This window comes from Hemibagrus wyckioides, linkage group LG17, assembly GCF_019097595.1.
Source record: "Hemibagrus wyckioides isolate EC202008001 linkage group LG17, SWU_Hwy_1.0, whole genome shotgun sequence".
NCBI lineage: Eukaryota > Metazoa > Chordata > Actinopteri > Siluriformes > Bagridae > Hemibagrus > Hemibagrus wyckioides.
Genome location: NC_080726.1, coordinates 10904648 through 10922509, shown reverse-complemented (window position 1 = coordinate 10922509; position 17862 = coordinate 10904648). Strand labels below are relative to the sequence as shown.

General features: G+C 39.9%; 1 protein-coding gene across 1 annotated transcript in view; it reads right to left on the bottom strand.

The window, feature by feature from the left end:
- Positions 1 to 221: 221 nt before the first annotated feature.
- Positions 222 to 17862, bottom strand: part of foxo1a (forkhead box O1 a) — a 34172-nt gene continuing 16531 nt past the window's right edge. The window contains exons 2-4 of the mRNA XM_058413177.1: positions 6549 to 6740; positions 5004 to 6202; positions 222 to 4795 (exon numbers count right to left, since the gene is read on the bottom strand). Of these exons, the coding sequence (XP_058269160.1) occupies positions 5006 to 6202; positions 6549 to 6740 (1389 nt within the window). The 3' untranslated portion in view covers positions 222 to 4795; positions 5004 to 5005. The remainder of the gene's footprint in view (positions 4796 to 5003; positions 6203 to 6548; positions 6741 to 17862) is intronic.

Genomic DNA, 17862 nt, shown 5'->3' with positions numbered 1-17862 from the left:
AAGTGTTACAGCTTATTGTGTGTCAAGCGAAAAACCCATGACCTCAGACAGCCCTGGACTTCTCCTAACAAACCAACTGTTATTCACCCCGTCACAGAGGCAACTCAAAAGCACACACCACATACGACATAGCAGTTAGTAAAACAAATATACCCTGGCATTTCTAATCTATAATCACCCCCCCCCATTAAATTAACACAAGACACGAGACACACACCAGATTTTGTCTTGGTTTAAGATCATTTATATACATATATGGCTTCATACAGCAGCAACATATTCTGGTTGTTGTATTGGAATACAAGCACATCAGGAAAAACAAAATAAAAATAAGTAATTTAAAGAGCCTCACACTGTACAAACTGTTTGGCTAAAAGACAGTCACTTACTGCCAAAAGTAAGACAGACATATGTATCAGTAAGGAAATATCAGCATAATGATCTCCAAACAATAGCATTTCTCTTGTATATAGATTTATTATTTATACATACACTGATTGCACATTGAGAGATAGAATTTCATTGTGAATTTCTGTACATAAGTTAAGAAATGTAACAGTTTCGTTTCAAAATAGGTCACATCTTCACTGCTTTGTTTCTTTATGAAAGTGCAACGTCTTAATTTATTATAGATTCTCCTCTATAAAAAAAAAATTGGTCCAAACCTCAATCTGAATACACAAATTACGAATTCATCTTTATCAAATTTCCTTGTCGTTTAAGCAATTCTCTGTTTTTTTTTTTCTATTATTTCTTTCTTTAATTTAAAAACCCACTGTAAAATACAAGAATAACAGAGTCAGTTTACAAAAAAAAAGCTTTACATGTAAATCTACTGTCTAAATACTTCATATTTTTTGTTTTTTCCATAACATCATAATTTCTCCACAAGCCCATAGTACATGAAATATATTGTCGTCAGTAAAAACAAACCAAACAAGGTAACAAAAGTAATAAATGAAGTACAAGAATGCATAGGTTTAAGCATTTGCTAAATTAACAAAGCATATACAATACAAGTCAGCTTGCCCATATCTAAAAATAATGTTTAATGGTATATCCAATAATATTAGTAGACATTTTCTATGTTATAGTTCTCTTTTTAATGAGTGGCCTGCACAAGAAGTATAACTCATAGGATAAAGAATTCTTTCTGTAATAGAATAGATATGTGGCAGTCTTGTAGCTGCTGCCTGCGTGTCCCACGCTAACCTCATGTAAAGAAATCGATTGACGTTATTCTTAATAGTATTTCTGTGACACGTCAGCTGTTCGACATTTAAGGAGAAGTCGCTACGTATCGCTTTTTAAAAGATAGACGCTTTCACATAATGTTAAAATATAGGTGTATTGTTGTTATATATGTCAGTATTCAACAAGTTCAGCCTGCAGGACAGATTCAAGTCTTTCAGTGATGTACTGCTTAACATTTCAGCAAAACACTGTTTATTTACCATGCTTCAGAATAAGCTTGTATCTGACTCGGCCAAGTCTTGGTAATCCGAGGCACCAAAGAATTAAAAAATATATTGTGATATATATATATATATATATATATATATATATATATATATATAGAGAGAGAGAGAGAGAGAGAGAGAGAGAGAGAGAGAGAGAGAAGAGAGAACACTATCCTTATACAACAGGAACTATTGAACTTTCGGGGACTGAGTAATATATATAGTGAGCATCCAAACTCTGTGATAAGAAATCACTCTGTGGCAATAATTTTAATTGTGGTCATAATGTAGGTCTGGTTTTATGTGGTATTTCCGTTTAAATGCATCAATTAATCCTTACGACTTCTCAAAAGCTGATCATGGAAAAAAAAAAGACATACTATGAGGTTTATGGAGTGATATTGAGAAAACTTACTGAGATGTCATTTATGTAATATATACTCATCTCTGAAGGTTTACTGAGCCCACAGTAGACTTCTGTAGGTTGACTGGGGAATGTGAGTAACAGTCTGTGATTGTGATTATATGCATAGATTAGGGATGTGCACAGGGCACTCGGACATCTGCTTAACCATTTCTGTTACCAAGATGCCAGGATTTGAGTACTGAAATCATATACTTGTCATGCCCCTATGACCGCAAGAAATCAGCATGGAAAATATGGAAAAAAATAACCCTTGTCTGGAAATATATTGATGTAGAAACTTGGTGTGTATCGAGACGTTGTGGGAACAGGAGGGTGGTCAGATATGAAGCTTACTGGATGACAATACTTTTCCGATAACGCTCATTTAAAAGTCTCAAACTGCAATCACCAATTTTTAAAATTATACATTAAGCACATTTTATAGTACGCAGTGACACTGCAAGCCAATCTGTGAATTTCAGTTTATACAGAGAGGAAAACTGAAATGCGGTGAAAAAAAAGATGCTTGGTTACATCATGTTAACAACATGGTTTTGTTGCCTAGCAATTAACCAAATATCAGCTACTTAATTATTTTGGATATTCAATTATTCCAATTAGTCAGATGGCTACCTTTGTTCCACTAAATCTAACACATGCAGTTTTTCGCATTTCATAAGTGACACCTGCAGCAAGTCTCCAGATGTGTGCCAGAACTTTTAGACCTAGACTCTGGTTTACCAGTTTTTCAGGATGTTCAGTTTAGTCAGGACAATTAGTGTCCACTGTGAACTCAATTCCAGCCAGTAATGAAACTCACAAATAAAACAAACATATGTCTATGTTAAAATAACAGCAACTACTATATATAACTTTATATAAAATGATATTGATTTTCCAAAGGCAAGGTATCTGTTTTCTCCGAACTGGACAACTTCCAATACTAATTCTAAAGCGGAATAGCATGGTAGCCAGACTGAACAAGCCAAAGTGAAGGCTAATGGGTTTTATGATGGTTGTATGAGGATAGTGAGACAAGTCAGCTAAAAAGGAAGGAGGGAAGAAAGTGAAAGGAATAAGCCAGGCAGTGGGTCTATTTGTCCAATTTTGAGACAGGCATTTTTCCTTTTTTCTATCATCAGCAATTGGAAACATCACAAAAATATTGGCATGTACATCACAGTGCCTGAAATATGAGAGAGAGAGAGAGAGAGATGCAGACAGACAGAAAGAAAGAAAGAAAGAAAGAAAGAAAGAAAGAAAGAAAGAAAGAAAGAAAGAAAGAAAGAAAGAAAGAAAGAAAGAAAGAAAGAAAGAAAGAAAGAATCTGTGATTATTCTGTGACGTGACTCAATCACGTCTCTTCTCCTTCACGCTAATAAATAAAGTAAATACATTTCACTACACTTTCTTAAAGGCAGAGGTCTGTAGCTTTTAACATAAGTGCCCATCTGCACTGTAGTTCTTAACTACATCAGGACTCGTGTGTGAGGGCCCTTATGAGAAATGGTAAAGGACATGTCCAACAGTTTGTCAAAATTTCTGCCATGCTAAGTCGAATAATAGAGTCTACAGGGTAAAGACTCGTCACTGGTATACTATTAAATCATAGCTTCTTAGGATGGCAGTTTATTTCATGAACAATTGATTAATAGATCTCCCATAAAAGGCCGTAAAATTATACAAATTGACCCTGTAAGAGAGCTTTCAGGATACAGACAACTAAAGAAACTTTGCAAAATGGGTGGACCTGTCCTTTAAGGACCCCAGAACACTGTTCAAATGCATTTTACAAGCTTAATCTAACCTCGGCTAAAGCCAACCATATACACAAAAAAAAACACAATAACAAAATTTCCAAAACAAAATCTCAAAAGTGTCAACTATATACTTCTGCCATATATATTTACCATATATTTACAGGAAATGTGGAAAGGTTTACACAGTCATGAGTGAGAACGAGCCAACTGAGAAGTCAAGAGTCAGATCCAGTTTCTCTCAATTTCTAAAACACGTCAAATCTGCTGCCCTGATTGCTGAATTATTCATGTAAATGTACTGTATGTGACATGATCAAAATTATCTCATTAAAAAGTATGAAGTATGTCTGCTGTGATTCAAACTCATTGAGGAGAAAACAGAAAATGATGTAATAATTCATGTAACATAGTCCAAGTAGGCAGAGACTTTTTCCTAAACTTCTTCCAGATCCTACTAAGAAAAGGCCCTTCTCCAGATAAAACTATGTACACTCATTTTCAGGATCCAGTTCTTTTTCCCATTAAGGTTAGCTTTGAGCTATCTATGGCATTAAGCACTGAATGTAGACATAAGAAAGCAAAAGGCAGCAGGTTGGACTCTAACAGCATGCTAGACATTTAGAGAAAAGGTATACATCACCATGCAATGGTCATTTTAAAGGGCTGGTGAAGACAAAAGGCATGGATTTTAAGAACAGGTGCCTCAATTTAGGGTGTCACCCGATCACAGTGTGAATTTAGTAGAGAATTGGATTGATGGTTCTGATAACCATGAAGATCTGTAGTTGCATAAGTGTATGCGTGCTGCAGTTAATATGCGAGTCTTAGTTGTGGACCACACCGTTTTTGCCCTGATTTGACCACTGGTTCTCTATAGCGAGAAGAAGGCAGCAAAATAAAGCACATTTGATTTGGCTAAGGAGCACAGGCACCTGGTTTGGCACTTGGTTTGAAGGCGCATTGCAATGCTGGAGCAGGAGGTTCCTCCTTCAGTTCCCTACTGAACAAACGTCCTTGGCAATGTGCAGTCACATTACAGCCATGGCTGAGCTGGGATAAAGCAGAAAAATGTCCATGATGAGAAGCGAGTGAAGAGAGCATAGCTTGAACGGGTGAGAATTGCCTCTTTGGGCTCTTACTCTCCAGTCTGAGGGGCTGAAAGGTCTTTCCTGAGGGAAAAGGAAAATGCACTGTCAGTGGTGGCTCTGGCAAGCAACATTTAAGATATAAAAAATGTTTAATTAGAGCCAAAAATAAAATTAAATTCAACCTTGAAACCTTGAAATGAACAGAACAGATGTGGTTGGACTAATGATGAGAAAGGAAAGGTAGATAGTAGTCATAATTAAACTACAGTATGTGTACATGTTTATTTACCTTTACCCAGAAACCCAGCTGTGAGTAGTGGTCTTGACCCCATGTGGCGGGAATCCAGGCTGGCTCGACATGGAGTCAAAGTTAAAGTCCAGCGTGTCTCCATCCATGAGTGTGTCATGAAGGATGGACTCCATGTCGCACTCAAAGCGCTCCACAGGCATGCCGTCTAAGTCGCTGGGCAGCTTCTCCATGTGCTGAATAGGGGGCAGGCTTGGTCCAGGGCCATAGCCATTGCCATTGATGTTGCAGAAGGGGAGTCCTCCTCCTGCCCCACTACCTCCTGCCATGTGACCAGAAGCCCCATATTGCATCTGCATAGCTGACTTGACTGACCCAATACGCCCTCCGTGGGTCAAGTTGCTCATGGGATGTATTGGACGGCCATTCAGAGCCACGGAGGTAGGTGGTGCCTGGCCATGTATGCTGTGAGAGTGAGACAGGACATGGCCATGGGAGGCTCCACCCCCCATTAGTTCGGGTCGCCCGTTACCATAAGGCAGCATGCGTCCTCCTCTGCCGGCCGTCTGGGAGACCACGGTGTCTACAGAAGGAATCAGATCTGTATGCTGGTCTGAATCAGAGGTCAGGAGCTCTTTAAGCAGCCCCGCTGGGCAGTTAAACTGCCCCATGGATCCAGAAGATGTTGGGAAAGAGGGCTTACTCTCCAGAGTCTGCATGGGAATAGAGGACAGATTTCCCAGGCTGCTCTGGCCATACATGCACTTGCGGTAGTCTTGCTGGGGTTGCTGGTTGCTGTATGGTGCATATCCTGGGCTGCTCTGTAAGAGAGAGGAGGGGGATGATTGGTTGGAGCTTGAACTGGGCCCTCCAGCTGATGCTGGGTTATTTGGCGAGAGCAGGTTGAGATTGTCCAGAAGGTTTTCCATCACATTCTCTGTGCTGCCATGGCCCAAGGAGCTGGTCATCTCTGAAAGGCTCGGGAGAGTAGAGGTCATTTTGGCGGACGAACCAGGTCCTGAGTAGACCATGTGCATGTCTGAGTCAGTCAAGTCATCCTGCTCGGGCATGAAGGGTGAAAGACGGCCGCTCACCGTGCTGGCGTTGGAGCTGGTGCGAGGGCGGAACGTTGTCCAGGCCTCCAAGTCATCGTTGCTGTGTGAGTTGGGGCTTCCGGGCCATTTGCTATACTGAGAGCCTGGGCTTTCAGCACCAGCATCAGGACCCCCCTGAAGGCCCAGCTGCAGGAAAAAAGAGTGAGTAAATCCATGAACAATAGAAAGTCATCGAAATATCCTTATGAATGTCTGCTTAGGTAGTAACGTATGTTGAACAGTTTATTTATATTTATATTTATTTATAAAACCATTCATGGATGTACACATGCAAAAGTGCTTCACATTTTTCAGGGTTTTTTAAACATTATATTAGCTTGGTGGCCAGATCGGATTTTTCAGCGCTAGGTTAAAAAATGTGTGAAGGCTTTCAAAGTTAAAGCTGTACTAAAATATGATCCCAGAATTAGGGTATGAAAAAATGCTGTCTGGGATGTGAGAAGGTGGGGGAGGAAAGTCTTTGGTAGTGTACCTTTTTCTTGGCAGCACGCCCTCTACTCTTGGCAAACTTGCCGGTGTTATCCATGGACGCGGCACGGCGACGAGGTGACTTGCCGTTCTTACCACCCTCTGGGTTGAGCATCCACCATGAGCTTTTCCCCGTTCCCTCGTTCTGCACTCGCACAAAGCGACTGTGCAGAGACAGGTTGTGCCGGATCGAGTTCTGAGAATGAGAGAGGGAGAGACTGTTATGAGCACCTTCGCTCTTTTTCCAGTAAATTCTGTTCTGATGGTATATCACCACAGTGCAAATCCTCATAGCAGCTGTTTTCTATTCATCCCCTGCTTCTGACCTTTTCTTTCACTGTCCACCAATCTTCACAAAGGCCTAGGTCACTTAGCATTTAATGTACTCAGGACAACTCATTTTCATAAACAAACTGAAAATACTTTATACTCTTAATACTTAATGTAAAAATCACACAGGCTGTCATGAAGGTGTTTAGTACATTTGCTAATTTTGCACATTATCCCTCGTTTACCAGTTGATTCAAGCAAAGTGAACACTTTTAAAAGTAAGGTTATATGTACTGATCATGCTTGCACAAAGTGCAAAAACCCTTAACCATATTAAATGTTGATGATTAATAAATCATTCTTAGTGGACAGCACCAGTAAAGCCTACAGACATATCTATCCAATACAAAACTGATGGAAATGCAAGAAAGAATGAATGGATCTACCCAGGTGCTTTAGTCAGGCAAATATTAGACACACAATGTTGCCCGGAGAAGGTGCGAAACTGATTCTGTTCTTTTGTCCACTTCACCAGTCACACACAATAGCATTAAGCAGGAAAAAATGATGTCTGTTTGACCAGGGCTTTTGACTGATTTTTATATAGCAACGCAATGCATCAACAGCAATCTAACCTACATCCAAAGCAACACTCTTCAAAGGACAGTGGCGGCATATCAAAATCTGTAGGGTGCTTTTAGAGAAAGTATAAACTTCAGCCACGTTGGGCTCGATTTCCCATAATAGCTGCACAGCAGGAAAACAGTCACACAGCGCAGGTAAATATTCAGATGGTTGGAAACAGGTATTACTTAAGCTGCTTTAGTAATATTCGCCATTAGAGCTATTTCTCATGAAGTTAAACAAAAACTGGCCATTTTTCAGGTACGAGCCCTAATGGGTTGTGTGTGTTATTTGGAGTTGTTAATGGACGAAGCTTCATGTGATGGCAGCGTTTTTTGTGAACTAAAAAGCTTTGTGTTCAGGAAGAAGCCTTGTAAATGTGTGTGTGTGTGTGTGTGTGCACGTCTGTGTGCGTGTTTCTGTTCGAAACAGTGTGTGCTGTATATAAAACAAACCCCTAGTGGAATTTCTGTTTAGTATTTTTCAAATACGGCCATCAGAACTGCATCAGTGAAGAACAAAAATAGAGGGAGGGAGAGAGAGAGAGAGAGAGAGAGAGAGAGAGAGAGAGAGAAAAGAAGAGTGAGATACAACTAAATGCATCCTAAAAAAATGCAGAGGTACACATAATTGTGTGTATATGGCATGTCATTCAGCTTGTTTTGCAGTTTTTTTAAAGCAAAGACAATAGATAAACTGGGACATTTCATGGCAATAGTTGGATTTGAAATGAAAGCAAAAACACTGCTGTCCCATTACATAAAAATAGTTTTTGGGGAAAAAAAGATAATGTAATGTCTATTATTTGTACATATATTTATCTAATATCTAGTAGCTCTGTCTCCCTCTATCACAGGCAGCCACCAATGTGAAGTGGGAGTGTGAAGAATACTTTTTAGCAAACATGGCTAAAGTTTACAAGTACACGACTACAGCAATTAGTTGTAATGTTAAGTTGTAAGCAAGCTAATTGTTTTAAATACAGCTAGATAGCTTGCTAGCATTCCTAATTAGTGCTGTGGACAAATATAATAGCTTTGTGTTAGCTCTCTTACTAGCACTTGATTTTATTTAAACGATATGATACTTAGCCTAGCTTAGAAAACGTGGTTAAGAGATTAAATTAGCCAGGCAAACTACTTAGCTACCAAAATTAATGCAGTGCTATGTATGGCTAATGCTATTTCGAATAACTAAACTGTGTAGTCAGTGCAAACTGACATGAATAAATCTAAAAATATATGTAATAAATGACAATTTATGTTAATTTAAGTTAATTTGTTAAAATTTGGTAGTCAGTAACAGCCATTATCAGTCCCCATAAGAGTTTTTTCCCTTTTAAAAATACAGCCCTTATTGTGTGTGTGTGTGTGTTTATGTGTGTGTGTGTGTGTACGGGGGGGGCATCAGAGAACGATAGCGATTTTGAGCCAGACAGCAGAGCGTCCTGTGACTGTCACATATCAGCAGGGCTGCAGGAAGGAGGCTGGCCACAACACTCCAAAGTCTATCCAAATCTAACACATGCACACACACACATGCACACACACTTTTCAACACCTTATGAGCCATAATGTTATTCAACCAAGCAGTAAACCCAGATTTGAACCTAAGCTGTGCTTGTACTGTAAATGTATTTATACACATCTACAACTAAATCACCATAATCTGAAACCAATCTGCTGAGGAATGATCATGTGATTACTGTGATGATTACCTCAGAGGCTGTGAGCGGACTGTCGTGGAAGAGAAGACGACAGGGGGAAATACCAAGGCAGAACTCTGTGTGCTGTGTGAGAAGTGTCTGGCAAACGTGTGTGTCTACACTGTGGTCATACTCAGAGAAGCCCAGTTTCCTGCTTTGGGTCGTGTGTGTGAGTAGGTTCTTTTTAACTAAGCATGAACTAATGGAACACTGGGTCTTCACGCTGCCATGTGTGTATGTATGTGTGTGTTTCCATCCATTTTGAACTGTCCACTCTGTATATATATATATATATATATATATATATATATATATATTCAGACTGGACAGTAAAGTATATATATATACATATATTGAAAACACAGATGGCCTGTATAATAATAATAAATCACAATAGATCCTATCAAGGTTATGTGATTTGACTGATGTTGCAATGGTAGAATACCTCTTCCTGTTCAGACAGCAGTTTATGTGTTAGCAGTAACTGAAGACAGGAACCTCAGCATTCCAGCTAATCACTCTGTTCAAAGTTCAAACACAATCACGGCTAGGCCGTTGGGGTGCAATCGCTTAGGAAACGTGGGATTCTGCTTTGTCCCAATCCACATTCCTGAGCAAGGTTACCAAACCACATGGTTTGTGTTCTGTGGAGACACTCTAATCTCGGCTTTGCAACAGTCCCACCATTCCACGAATACCATAATAATACATCGAAACGACACGACACGAAACGGAGCGATTTGAACCGAATGTTATTGGGGACTTACAGCACAATGGCTCACATTCAACAAAGTGGTGTGGAAGCAAGAACAGACTTGAGAGCTGGGGAAAGACATATGAGCTGTTTCACATCTGAATCATGAAACTGCTGTACATCAACAAAATAAGCGAGGACATGAGGCATTAGTAAATCGGCTTCTGCTGTACAGAAACAAAAAGCTGCCTTTATCTTTACATGAATGTCCCAGTTTGAGACTTAAAGAATTAAGACTTCAATTTTTTATTCAGAAAGTTACAACTTTATCACATTTAACTTTATAAGCCATTTTTGTCAAGAACATAACATGGGAAGTACTACTTTAATCTTATACTACAATGCATTGTATATTCATAACTGCTGTCAGAGATTGTTTATTATATCTGTATGTCTATTATCTCTAAATATTATTACTAATATTACGAGTGCAAATTTTTATCACACAGACATGGCAAAGGAAAAAAAAAAGACTGAATACTGAAACTGTAGGTGCAGCAAATTTGATGAATAAAGGTCAATGTGTCAGATGTACAGAGTGGGCTGGTTTACATCTGCAGTAAAAAATAACACTCTTTTCTTATCAGAAATGTTTTTTCTTTTGTAAATGCTAATAGATTGTTTTGGATAGAATCATTATGGTGGCATAATGCACTATAAATACCTGATTACAGTATATTCAGTTCTACTGGGCTGATTTAGTCATTTGTAAAATAGTACGAGCCTCTCAGAGCTGCCGTGTATGAAGCCAGGGGTCAATAGCAACAGCCAAACACCAGGAAGTGACCACATGAAAGAGGACTGTCGCAGGAAGCCGGCCTCAATTCCTGTCTTTCAGGAAACAGTGGTTGCAGGTCAGTGTGTAGATGTGTGTGAGTAAAAAGGACTGGAATGCCAGCCCGCAGCAATCAGTGCCAAGTCCCGGCGTTTTGGGAGGGGGGGATGTCTGCTGCGCTCCCACCCCATCAGCCTTCTGTTTTGGCTCCGGTGCCAGCAGCGCTTACACTCGCTGGCAAGAGAGAACACACAATGGCCTGGAGTCCATCACAAATCCTCACGAAAAGCTAATCTATAAAAGTACAGTCCAGAATGGCTCGTTCCTCTGCCCCCCCTTTCATATGTAAAAAGAAAACATAACATGTCAGGTACAATGGATGTAAAAGTTTACGCACCCTTGATAAAATGGCAGGGTTTTGTGATGTAAAAACCAAGAAAAATCATGCCAGATTTTTTTCCACCCTAAATGTGAAATTACAGCATATAAAAATGAAGTGAAATACAAGCTGAAACCTTTTTACAGAAAAATAAAACACTTATAATAACTTAACTGCATAAATATGCACACCCCTAAACTGATGTTTTTTTGCCAGAAAGGTGATCTCACTCTGCTGCTCCATTTTCTCTATTTGTTGATGATGGCCTTAATTCCATGGTACATCTAATGATTTGGAAATTATTTTACACCCTTCTCCTGATAGATATGTTTCATCAAGTGAGATGCTTCTTAAGCTCTTTGCAGACCATGCCTTCAGCAGTCAGACGAAACCACGAAGATGTGAAGAAACTCCTACAGAATCGACTGATCTCTACTATGATAATAACTTTCGAACATGAGGTTAAATGTCACATTAGGAAAGGTGTGCAGACGTATGCAGCCAGGTTATTTTTACTTTTTTAATTTGTCCTATTTAGCATTTAAATTGTTTTTCACTTCATTTTTTATACATTTTCATACCATTGAGGGCGTTTTGAAAAAGTAGGTGTGTATACTTTTTATCCCCAATGTACAAGACACAGTCCAGCCCAATGGCCAGTTATTCCATGTACGGCTATGTTTTTTAAACGCAACGTGAAATGAAAACCATAACGTTCTCCTCCTGTGAGATTTCGAACTGAAACAAACGTGTTGATAGCTGAGGGTGGAGTATGGAGAGATGTAATGGGACATAATATTGTTGGTGAATGTTATTATTTAATATCCTTTTTTTCCATAAATGCATGGTGAGATAAGACGAAACAAGTGTGACCTGCATTTCAATTGAAGATTAAGGATGAGTGTTTTAAATTTTAAGTGAGCCACATTGATAAACCAACCTGATCTCACGAGAAACTCACGCGACCCCATTAGATGTGGTTTGAGCTCAGCAGATTTCAGATGAATGTAGAAAGATAAGGAATCAGTGCTACCCCAGACATAGTCCTTAACCGTTTCCTTCTGATCTATTCGTCATGTGAATTGTTATAAATTTGAAAGAATGAACACTGATCCTAACTAGGGTCACACACATGGGGGGAAAAAAGGTTTGGTCAGTTTGGATTACAGGTTTGATTTCAATCTAGCCAGGGACATAAAGTTTTAAAAAAAAAAGTGGTCATAAAGGTGTCATTAAGAGAGCAAGAGCTTGAATCCTAACGATGCCATGCGGCTATCTGTGGCTGAGAGTCATTTGATTAGTCTGTTTGCTGAGCCTGAATTCAGAGCATTAATTAATACTTATGGTTTGTTTGCTTGGTTTCACACTGCACATAAAACAAAGCAAAAAAAAAAAGGGTTGAGGCACATTTAAGCTGAAAATGCGCTCATAAAACTTTCATTGGTCATAAATACGGCAATGAAGTAAGGTGAATGAACCTTTGCCTAGTGTGCATAGAAATCACAAAAACTACCCAAGCACACGGAACATGGCACTGGCACTATATAAGCGATTAGATACCGCAAAGAACTGATGTGGCTCATTCCAATTAGGCAGGAGCCACACCTGATTATTCAGTTAATCTTGACTTTCAGTAGATTCAGGTGTGGCTGCTTCTGCTTGATTGGAATGGTAAGAGTGGACACTCCCGATGTAGAACATGATCAGATTTCTGTAGTACTACAGCTCTGTCCTTTGGTTCAAGAATTCTGCTCGTACATTTTTGGTTCACTTCATGCAGTCAGGCTGATTCAGAATCGATTCGTTTTCACACTGCAAATCAGACCATGACCTCACAAAGACAATCTGAGCTGTGCTCTCCCCTGCCTAAATGAAGTGCACCATGGGAAAAGGGATACAGGGGGACAGTATCTGACATGTGTTTATGAGCTCGCAAGATTTTATGTTCAGCTACTTGTGCAATTTAGTTAGCAAGTTAATTGGCAACGACCAGATTAGAACCTGGAAACTCTCAGAAAGGTTCTGATAGAACTCTTTAAATAATATTATAATGCTGGTTATACCAACTTTCCTCTCAGAAAGAGACATGTTAATATTTGTTTTGAATCTCAATATGTTAGTTTAGTTGTCTCATTTAATAAATCTCTGTTAATTATTTAAAAAAAAAACAAGTTGCAGCATATCTGTGGTGTGAAAATGAGGCATGCATCTGTTGCTTCAGAAGCGCGCATGTGTGTGAACTTGTGTGTGTACATATATTCTCCATGAGCAGCTGGAGGTCAGGTCACTGGGACTGTCCATGCCAAGGACATAGTGTGCAGTTATCCTCTTTCTCTCTCTCTTACTTTCTTTCAGTCCAAAGAGGCTGAAAGGCCATACTGTTCTCTCTCTCTAACTCTCTCTCTCTCTCTCTCTCTCTTCAGGGTCTGCAGACTAGACTTGGCCAAGTTAATCGCTCACTTCTTCAAAAGATCTCAAATGCCGCATCGGCCTCTTTGGGGAAAAAAAAAAAAACTTCCCCAGAGAGAATATGAAATGAAGAGGAGCAGGAGCTGGTTTGAGTCAGCAGCCAAGGCCACATTAGAGCTTCTTTTCTGTAGAGGGACTGAACTGGATGTGGGGCGGGGGGGGCGGGGGTGGTAACCGACGTGCACTTGATGTTTCGGCGTCGGAGTAGATGGAGGAAAAAAAGAAAGCATGCAATTACAGGAGAAGACTTCAAAGCAGATTTCACGCCCTCGTCAGAGAGGTTACAGTCAAACCGTGAGGTGGTGGTGAGACATGTATTCAAGCCTGGCAGAGTTAAAAAATCCCCCTGAAACTAGGTCCTTCTGAAGAACTTCCCCAGGGAGACAAAGAGTAACAGGGACACTAAGGCCGGTTCACGCAGCAGCACTGAGCTCGTGTTAGGTCATGTCTAGTTGGGGAGCCATCTGTTGACAGATCTATGCGCATGTCTGTGTGTGTGCATGTATGTGTATGTGTATGTGTATGCGTGTGAGTGTGTGTGTGTGTGTGTGTGTATGCGTGTGTGTGGTTAGCAGCAGACTGAGAGACAGCCCAGACCTGTCATTACCCCATCACTAGCGCAGCAGGTTTCTAGCAGTCTAACACCCTAAGTATAGCTTGCAGCACTTACAGGAGGTAAAGTCAGGTAAGAAAACAAAAGATTAAAAAAAACTAGCATTTAAATTTCCTTCTTGACAAGGAGCGTACACTTTTCAACTCGTAATGCTGCATTTTGCTTTCGCTTTGCTGCAACTGTAGCACTGCTATTGTTCGGACCATGATCTTAAATCGCTGCCAAGTTTGAAATGGAAAAGCTAGTCATTAGGTTAAACCATACTACCACTTCCATGGCCGGTCCTGACCCCTCATGATCACTCACATGACCTGCAATGACACGTGCAGCAGCTTGATGACAACATGACACTTCACAGCAGGCGTGTCATCGGAGTTTGACCTTTTTGCTTCCTTCGAATCGTTCCCGTCTGTTAGGTCACAGTTCTTAAGAGAAATATTTGTCATAGTATCATGGCATCACTCTTTTGTTAATAATGATGCCATGGAAGTCTCAGTTACACAGAACTTCATTTGACTGTAAAAATGATTAATTATATATTCAGCTTCTCTTTTTCTAAAACTTGCATCTACTGAGCAGAAATGACGTGCTTTATGGCCTTGCAGAAATGAAAGTTTTTTTTTTCTGTCTTGCTGACAAGCAAGGAAGTTCTTCAGAAACAGAAATGCACACTCAGTTTTAAGCCTAGATTAAGTATTTAAAGTGTTTATAATAAGTATGATTACCAAACTCTGTGAAATAAGCCATGAAAAGCACAGGAATCACCCAAATGCCACTTACGCCACTTATAACATTTATAAATAACCTAAAGTTCTAAGGAAACCACCTGAACATCGTCACTTACGTGAAATATACACCTAGAATCAAACATACAGAATTATCTACTACTCTACCCGTTGCATGCTCAGTGCTTGTCCTGTCCTTTTATTACATGCAATACAAGATAATGCTTGTGTTATAAGGGGAAAATCCCAGCCTAGTCACATCAGTATAATTAAAATACAGAGTCCTGTGGAATCTTTACAGCCACATGAATAATCACAAGGGTTATTGTGGCTTGATAAATCATGTTTAAATCACAAGAAAAGACCACACACACAATATACTGTAAGTCGATGGTATCTCAGTCAGAATTGTGCAGCTCCTACCTCCAGCTGTATAAAGATCACAATAATACAGAAACAATCTGCTCCTGGATTTGCACCTGTGGCAGACCCACTGTGCTTCACCACTTCCTGTCATGTACTTCCTGTTCCTTCTGTCCTTTCCAGGTTTGCAACAGAGCGGTGAGGTCCTGGGACGGAAACTTTCTCCAAGAGAGACACTTTTTGTTTTATTTTAGAAGCAGTGGTGGCTCAAGAGTCCTGAACTAGTGATTAAAAAGTTGTGAGTTATGACTTGCAGAGAGTCACTCTGAGCGAAACATTAACCCTCGAGTATCCTGTCTCAACTGTAAAGAATTCTGAATAAAAATATCAGTCAAATGATGTTTGTTCGGTACACACTCCGAAGTCTTAAAATATTTATCTAATCTAATAGTTTTAAAGAAGGCTGCTAGCAATGTGCCAGATGAATGGCTTTCTGTTTAATGATAACAGAAAAACAGAATATGATTAAAACAATGTAAAAAAAAAAAAAAAAAGAGTCTAATCTGCTGCTTGTGACTGGACTTGTGAGCTTGTTTAGGAGAGGTAAAATGATATAACTCCATTTTGTGACAAGATATTTAATACAGCCATGTTGAACACCGTATTGTCAGGACATCGGGGAAAGGATAAAATCACAGAATGCAACACCTTGTCCTGAATAAAATCAGTCAGGATGATGACAGGAGCGCTTCACAATTCTATAAGAGAAATTAAAGTCTCCGACCACATCTGCTACCACAACACGTGTCGAGTGTCCTAAACAAACATAAGCAATTCAGCCACAACAATAAAACATGCCATAACAAGGAAAGGTTGCGATGGAAGAAAGGTCTAATAACTGTGAAACGGGAAGGCTCGGATGGGACAATAGCAACTCCTCAAGCGTCTACTGATTTCCTGTGTTTATACTGTGATAAGTTATCTCAGCCAGGAGCTGGGGGGTGGGGTGGTTTTTTTTTTTTTTTTGGTTGGGAGGGGGGTAATCACAGCAAAGTACACTGGCCTACTTTTGGAAAGTCAATACGAAGAAGCTCTATGAACGTCTGCCTGAAGAAAGGTGGACAGGAAGCTTTCATGCCTCTGGCGTCCGGTCCTGTTTACACGGCTCATCTTGTTTTAAACGGCTCCAGCAGAAAACCGTCACTGCAATACTGTAATACCTGGCAACCGACAATACGTTGCCAAAGTAGCACAGCTCAGGAAAACGAGGCAGGTCAGAATGAAATCCCAAAACAGTAAGCGGACCAAAATATGCAAAACAGAACCGTGTAAAAAATGATTTTAGAAAGTTGAGCATGTACAGTGTCAGTGACCAAAATGTACGAAATATCTATACCAGTGGTGTTTTATGAAATGAAAACGATTCTTTTCATGTTTGTCATAATAATGGATGTTCCATGCAGAGTCAGAAAGGGGTTTTCTTTTTCTTCCCCTCTCATACTGGAACATACACACACTCACACACTCATAGGGACCAGCTGATCGGGTGCTCGTGTTGCCGCTAGTCACAAAAGAGTCCTTGAGTCATGCAGTTACGTTAGTGCTGGCTAACTGAATTACGAATGAGGAGAGGCCCGTTAGACAGAGCGCTCAGTGTGGAGATCCTCAATCCAATTTGCTCTCCTGCTCTTGTTTCCTGGAAAAAGTGCTCGTGTCACTCCTCTGACCTCATACTCCTCAACATGCTGAGAGTTACACAGTAATGAGAATCTCGCGTGCTAATGGAGCATTTTTCACATGCACAGATTGTGGGTAAAAAAAAAAATTGCAAAATTTTAAAAACCCCAGTGACTTTCACGCAAATGTAAATGCTGGCACAGCTTCAGGCATTTTGTTTTTTTCTTTTCTTTGTGGAAAAGACTGTCTTTCCACACAAACATGGAGTAAAATATGTAGCTTGTTTTGCTGCCTGTATAATCCACGTGTCCATCAGTCATCAATGATAAACATTTGCCAACAATTATTACAGGCCAGTGTTTAGTCTGTTCTGCTCTGCTAAGTGGACTCATGCTATTTCAAGACTGAATTCTCCAACATAAACATTTTTATATTCCATGTGCTTGTGCAAGTAAATCATCCATTCATTCATCTTCAGAAATTTCACTTTATTCTGGTCAACGTTGCGGTGGATCCAGAGACTATTCCGGGAACCCTGGGTGTAAGGTGTGTATGCGCTCTGGATGGTAAATCCAGTCCATCGTAGCGTACCATACACACGCACACACACAATTAACAGCAATCAATCCATCTACTGCAATGTTTTTGGGAGGAAAATGGAGAAACTAGATACAAGAAGAGCATGCCCAGGATCACATCAGAAACCCTGGAGCGGGGGAACTGCACCACCAGGCCACCCGATCCAATGCAACAGACCTTAAAGGAATACTCCAGCATTTTAACCTAATCTTTGACTAACTTATTTGTAATGTATGTTCCATGAACACGCATTCAAACACTTGTCATTTAATGACAAAAGACATTAAGTCAAAACTCTCTGATAATGGAAGTCTAAGGGCAGTTGTTGGGGCAGTCAGTAAACTTTTATGTGACATCTATGTTTGTAGACAAAATGATTTGTAAA